The 7,397-nt window shown below is 51.2% G+C and overlaps 1 protein-coding gene across 1 annotated transcript; it reads left to right on the top strand.

The window, feature by feature from the left end:
- The first annotated feature begins 4,135 nt into the window (after positions 1-4,135).
- LOC108800888 (putative uncharacterized protein DDB_G0284695) lies at positions 4,136-5,632 on the top strand. Its single transcript, XM_018572871.1, has one exon. The coding sequence runs from the start codon at positions 4,136-4,138 to the stop codon at positions 5,630-5,632; it is 1,497 nt and encodes a 498-aa protein (XP_018428373.1).
- Positions 5,633-7,397: the final 1,765 nt, after the last annotated feature.

Consider the following 7,397-nt stretch of genomic DNA (forward strand, 5'->3'; position numbering starts at 1 on the left):
GGGTGCAGGTGCACCGTGCTTCAGATACAGTATATATGTTAAAGGGAAACTGTATTTACTGTGACACTATACCATACAGTGATCTTGCTGCATATCATAGAGAAGCACAGGGAGCGATGACATCACTGGGACTTAAATCATGTATGTAATTAAAACTGAAATTAGCATATTAATGAGGGGGGTGGGGAGGGGAGGGGAGGAACCAGGGAAGGCAAAACATAAAGCAGATTAAACTTCAGCTTTCAGTATAAATGTATCTGCCCCTTAATGTTGGCGCATCCATGAGACGCGGACGCTCCGTAGCTGTGTATGTATGAGATGAACTAATGAATTCTGATCCGCGATGCTCGCTCCGGGGCAAAGACGGCAAAGCAGCATCCGCGCTGTAATTAACCGGAGAGAACACATTCCTGAACATCGGAGGAAGAACTCCGGGCATATGTACCAAGAGATCCCAGTCCGGACGCATGCAGAGCCTCCGAAACTCCGATCAGATGAAAAGGGAAATGTAACATACAGTCCGGAGTAACAGTCCGGAGTCACCCCCACTGAACACGCATTGATACTTTGTTTCTTTCTCTTTCAAAGTCTTTATTAGTTTTTTCCCCGATTCATATCAACAACATTTTTTTTTACATCAAATAACATGTGCAGCAGAACATTCCGTCAAATCATGTCATACATCCGCATTGTATCCCCCCTACCTCTTATTAACCCCGATAACAGTGTATCCATATATCCCGTGTAGCAAGGACACTCCACTGCAGTCCAGGTAAGTCAAGTATAATGCAGTTTATTAAAGGGCAAACACAAGATAGCAGCAGCAACATAAGACAGTCCTTTCTATGGCTTTCCACAGCCCCAAGACACTCACGCTGCTCACCCCTCGTGAGCCCTCACTCTCTTAGCAGTGTGTACCACAGGTCCTAGGGTCACCGACCTTCCTGACCTCTCCCCTCGTGGGCGCTCACTCTGCTCTCCCAGCAGTACGTCCGACAGGTCCCGGGGGTCACCGACCTTCCTGACCTCTCCCCTCGTGGGCACTCACTCTGCTCTCCCAGCAGTACGTCCGACAGGTCCCGGGGGTCACCGACCTTCCTGACCTCTCCCCTCGTGGGCACAGCAGTCTGTCCGACAGGTCCCTGGGGTCACCGACCTTCCTGACCTCTCCCAGCCACCCCTGGCTGTTCCGTGTGCGTCCAGCACGCACCCGAGTTTGTCCGTGTGCTCCCTGCACGCACACACAACTCCAACACTCCTCTGAGCACTGGGCTGGCTTCCTGATAAGGCCGCTCTCAGCCACTTGATCCAGCTATACTGGTCATTGGTAACACCCGGCCCCAGGACTGGAGATCTCACCCCACCCAGAGCTCTAAAGGTGTCCATACACTGCACGATTCTCGTACGAGAATGGCGGGAAATCCCGCGATCGTACGAGAATCGAGCAGTGTGAACGAAGACGTGCGACCGTTTCTACTGTACGGTCGCACGTCTTTTGAGCTTTACAACCCTCGCCAGACTAAGGTCTTGCGATGTTTGTACAGTGTATGGCCACCTTAAGATCATCTCCAGAGCTCCAGATCCCGGCTACATTTAGGAAAACTTGGAAGGACCTGAAAAGCCGGGCGCTTCCTTATAACATTGTTTATATTCTGGACCCTCTCAGTCCCCTTGGCTGAGAGTCCTGGGTGCCAAGGTCGCCATCCTCCACCGTGGCATTGGCTTACACTGCCACACCTGTTAACCATCTTCTTTTTATCTGGGGGCTAATAAATCATTCGTTACCTCCTATATATTTAAGAGATCGCCTTTGATACTTTGTTTCTTCGTATAAAGTCTTTGTAATTGAATTGTGCGTCCGTCACATTGCAGACAGTGCGGCTCACTGGGGGTATAACTGACCTATGGGAGGGGGGGGGGTCCCTTCTGTACGGGTCATTCTGTAGTCTTTGTAATCTGATCGCCCAGATTTTCGGGTCTACATATAAAACTGGGAGCGATAACATTTTCACATGTAATATTTCACACTCGTATTCATACCAGGGATGTACCGATACCAATTTCTCCAGAACAAGTACGAGTACCGATACTTTTCCTCAAGTACTCGCCGATACCACTTACCGATACTTTTTGCGTGTGTGCGTGTCATGTGACAATTCTTCTAATACATTGTACAGCAATGCAGAATAATACCATCAGCTACAGAGGACTACAACTCCCAGCAATACATTATACAGCAATGCAGAATAATACCATCAGCTATAGAGGACTACAACTCCCAGCAATACATTATACGGCAATGCAGAATAATACCACCAGCTATAGAGGACTACAAATCCCAGCAATACATTATACAGCAATGCAGAATAATACCACCAGCTATAGAGGACTACAAATCCCAGCAATACATTACAATACATTCCACCAGCAGTTGCAATGCTCCGGTAATATCTGTACACACGGCTCCTATTGTTACGCTATTGTTACGCTGACTCGGGAAACGCGTCTTGGGCCGGTGGGTTTTTGCTAACAAACGAGCACAGATACTTCATTAACACGCAGAACGCCCGCCGACCTCGCCGGCTTGTTTAGAAGCGTTCGACGCGCTGTAAAAATGATACGATTCAGCTTCTTTCCTCTCCGTCGTCCCCTCTCTCTCTCCGAGAAAAGCAACAAAAAGATTTATTCTCATGAAACGGTTCCCATTAATCTGACGGTTATAAATGGACGCCGAGAATTTGCGCACATATGGGACATAAATAATACTGAATCTTAAACAGGACGATCCATAATCATTTGCCGGCTCCGGGCTCCGTGTGAGACAACAGGAAGGAGGAGGCGTCTACGAGGGAACCGGACAGAGAAGGGAAACAGAAAGGACAACGTGATATCAATAGGGATCTATCTGTCATGTACGGGCCTGGTGACCCCCTCGACGACAAGGTTGGAGATATAGCCGGGGGCGGAGTTCTATCTCGGATATCCCGCACATGCGGACGCTGCTACATGTGGCCATCTAGTCATCACCGCAAAGGGTTAACGTCATTTCAAGAGGCGTTTTACTCTCTCATAAAATGATCAGCATCCTCCATTGAGAGACAACCGTTCCCCAATCAAGCTTCAGTGCTGCAAGCCATAGTCACATGATACTCGGGTAGGCATGGACCTCCATTGTCACTATGCAGCGGGACCAGGAGTGAGTGCATGTAGACAGGAAGGGGCTGGAGGAGATCGGCAGCACTGAAATGGCAATAAGGATACACAGTAAAGGAAACGATAACTAAACACGTTTCCCCGAATCAAAGGACGCTTCATCAGGACCTGCGTGGTAGGGGGAGCCTTACTGACTGAACAGAGGACAAAACCCCAAAGAAAGGAGACCGCAGGGGGTATAGAGAGAGTCCCGGGGCATCAGGAAACATGGGAGTCCAATATGTCTGATAACTTATATAGTGAGTGAAAGTCTCCATTAGACTTGTGCACCGTCAAAAATTTGTTCCGTTTCGTTCCGTTTCGGAATATCCGAAACTCAATTCGGATTCGTACGAAATACAGATTTTCGTTAGTTTCGGCACATTTTCGTGACTGTACGAACATTCGTTGTGATGAAGTTAAAAAGCAAAAATACCTTTGTTAGTATCGGAGTCGATGTGGTAGTTGTTTTTTTATCCGAAATACGAATTCCGTTAACGGATTCCGGATCCGAATTCCGTATTTCGGACTTAAAAGAAAAAACTCCCATCACCTCCAATATAAATGTATTTTGTTTTTTACCTTCAATATAACGAATGTTCGTAACGGAACGAAAATACGTCAACGGAATTTCGTATTTCCTGCCTGTGTATTGTAATGCGACTCTCAGCAGCAGCCGATCCGTATTTCGGATTAAAAAAAAAATCTTGTCATGTTGTTCCACATTTGCAGGGGTAATATTAGTTCCCGTTTCAAAGAAATTCGGATCCGAAATTCGCTAACGGAATTTCGGATTTCGGATATAATTCGGAAACTGCCATTCGGATTTCGGATGCTTCCGAATTTACGAATTTCAGGAAAATTAGTACGAATTTCGATTCGTAACGAAACGAATGGCACATGTCTAGGCTCCATTACAGAGGGGCCAAAAGAAGAACGTTCCATGTACTACTGCAACCCTCCACCAACACATCAAGGGGCAACCACCAACACACCAAGGGGCAACCACCAACACACCAAGGGGCAACCACGAAAACACCAAGAGGCAACCACCAACACATCAAGGGGCAACCACCAACACACCAAGAGGCAACCGCCAACACATCAAGGGGCAACCACCAACACATCAAGGGGCAACCGCCAACACACCAAGAGGCAACCACCAAAACACCAAGGGGCAACCACCAACACATCAAGGGGCAACCGCCAACACACCAAGAGGCAACCACCAACACATCAAGGGGCAACCACCAACACACCAAGAGGCAACCGCCAACACATCAAGGGGCAACCACCAACACATCAAGAGGCAACCTCCAACACATCAAGGGGCAACCACCAACACATCAAGGGGGCAACCACCAAGGGGCACACCAACACACCAAGGGGCAACCACCAACACACCAAGGGGCAACCACCAACACATCAAGAGGCAACCTCCAACACATCAAGGGGCAACCACCAACACATCAAGGGGGCAACCACCAAGGGGCACACCAACACACCAAGGGGCAACCACCAACACACCAAGGGGCAACCACCAACACATCAAGAGGCAACCTCCAACACATCAAGGGGCAACCACCAACACATCAAGGGGGCAACCACCAAGGGGCACACCAACACACCAAGGGGCAACCACCAACACACCAAGGGGCAACCACCAACACATCAAGAGGCAACCTCCAACACATCAAGGGGCAACCACCAACACATCAAGGGGGCAACCACCAAGGGGCACACCAACACACCAAGGGGCAACCACCAACACACCAAGGGGCAACCACCAACACATCAAGAGGCAACCTCCAACACATCAAGGGGCAACCACCAACACATCAAGGGGGCAACCACCAAGGGGCACACCAACACACCAAGGGGCAACCACCAACACACCAAGGGGCAACCACCAACACATCAAGAGGCAACCGCCAACACATCAAGGGGCAACCACCAACACATCAAGGGGGCAACCACCAACACACCAAAGGGCAACCACCAACACACCAAAGGGCAACCCACCAAGGGGCACACCAACACACCAAGGGGCAACCACCAACACATCAAGAGGCAACCGCCAACACATCAAGAGGCAACCGCCAACACATCAAGGGGCAACCACCAACACATCAAGAGGCAACCGCCAACACATCAAGAGGCAACCGCCAACACATCAAGAGGCAACCGCCAACACATCAAGAGGCAACCGCCAACACATCAAGAGGCAACCGCCAACACATCAAGAGGCAACCACCAACACACCAAGGGGCAACCACCAACACACCAAGGGGCAACCACCAACACACCAAGGGGCGGCCTCCCTCCTCCATCATATAATATCATCTTGTATGTACTCTCGTCTTGTTACATTACAATCTCCCTCATGATATTCATCTCCGGGACACACAGAGGGGCCCGCAGACCCGGCGCGGGTTGTTAGGAGTTAATGAGAACCTGAGTGGGGCCCCGGGAAAGCTGGCCGCCTCTGTAGGTTCTCGTTAGCGAGCGCGCTTAATGAAACCCTTGATCCATAGAGCCCCCCGGGGCCAGCTTATCTCTAGGAAGGGGGGAAGGCGGAGTGATGCCGGCATGTTCGCGGTGACATCTGCTCTGACAAATTGTTTGCACAAAATTTCCCGTTTTCGGAAGTGTTTATAGAGCCCCGGAGCGGAAATCCTTTTTGCTCTAATTCATTTCTCCATCTTTGCAGATTTCCACCTGCGGGGACGCGGAGGAAAGATATTTTTACCTCTGCATTTACCCGACTTCGCGATGCGTCGTCTTTGTCTTCACGCTCATTGTTCAGGAACAGTCAGTGGGGATTAAAGGGAACCTGTCACGGCCGGCTGTCAGAGAAGGAGATCTGAGAAGCGGAAAAGCCTCAACGTTGTCCCCGGTAGGCGACACAAGAAGTAACGCTGAGGTTAGGTGCACACCTAGGCGACACCTCACCGCGCACACGATTCCGTGCGGATTGCCGCGCGGCCAAGGCGTGAACCGATCGCGCTGTGGGCTGCCATTATTTTCTAACGGCACCCCAGTCGCGCCGGGCGGATTTTTCCGCCGCGATTCTGCACATGCTTCCGAAACACAGCCGCGCGTTGTGTATGGCAAAAAGACGGTACATGCCGCGCAGATGTCACCCCATTGGCTGCGCGGCAATCGCTGCCTGCGTTGTACAGGACCGCGTGATCCCAGGACGCGCGTCCCGGGTGTCGTGCGGTGCAGTGCCGGTGTGAACCTAGCCTGGACCCTTCCCGAGCCGCAATCCGTAATCCCCCGGTCACACCTGAGCGTTCCGTGCACCGTACACACATCACGTGCTCGCTTCGAGGCGCGTTCACACTTGCGGCGTCATCACTGGTTATTGGCACACGAGACGCCGACAGGAAAATGCACGTTTTTTGCCGCACGTAGACGGACGTTAAATGAGCCCCCAACGCGCGGGGAACATACACGGGGCGCGTGTAGCAGAATGGGCTACCTGAGCTACTTTCTCGCATTCGTCACGCGTGTGGCACCCGCTGAACTCATAGGGCAGCAAACACGGGAACGAACGCACACGGACGCAACGTGCGCTGGCTGCGAACTCCGTACGGCAGAAAGACTTTCCAACCGGCTCCTCCGATCAGCTGACCGGGGGACACAGAAGGATGCTGAGGGGGGCACTGAGGGAGGCGCAGTGTACAGCTTACGTGACGTTCAAAAAATGACCCGACCCCCAAAGCAGAGGCGGGCAAACTCCGGCCCTCCAGCTGCGGTGAAACTACAAATCCCATCATGCAGTTGTCTATGAGTGTCGTGCCTGTGGCTGTAAAGAACCTTGCAATGCCTCATGGGATTTGTAGTTCCACAACAGCTGGAGGGCCGGAGTTTGCCCTAAAGTCATCTTTTGGCCCCAACTGATTACAGTCCAAGGGCCAAGGCTTGCTGACCTGCCTGGCCCTCTGTCCCGGGATTGCAGCATGAACCTGTTTTGAGTGACTGCGACCCAAAAAGACATTCATGGTGGAGTGGGTGGTACCTGCATATTTAGAGGCGGGGTCTGGGTGGTACCAACCAATGGTTGATGATGTTGAGCATGATTGGCGATCCCCATATATATAGAGTTGGGGTTTGGTCAGGGCCAACCTGAGGAGTGGGTGCTATGTGGGCGCTGCCACCCAGAATCCGGGAGGATGAAGTGCAGACTGTGGGCGGAGTTC

This window comes from Nanorana parkeri, unplaced genomic scaffold, assembly GCF_000935625.1.
Source record: "Nanorana parkeri isolate BGI_ZX_2015 unplaced genomic scaffold, ASM93562v1 scaffold2153, whole genome shotgun sequence".
In the NCBI taxonomy this organism is placed as follows: Eukaryota; Metazoa; Chordata; class Amphibia; order Anura; family Dicroglossidae; genus Nanorana; species Nanorana parkeri.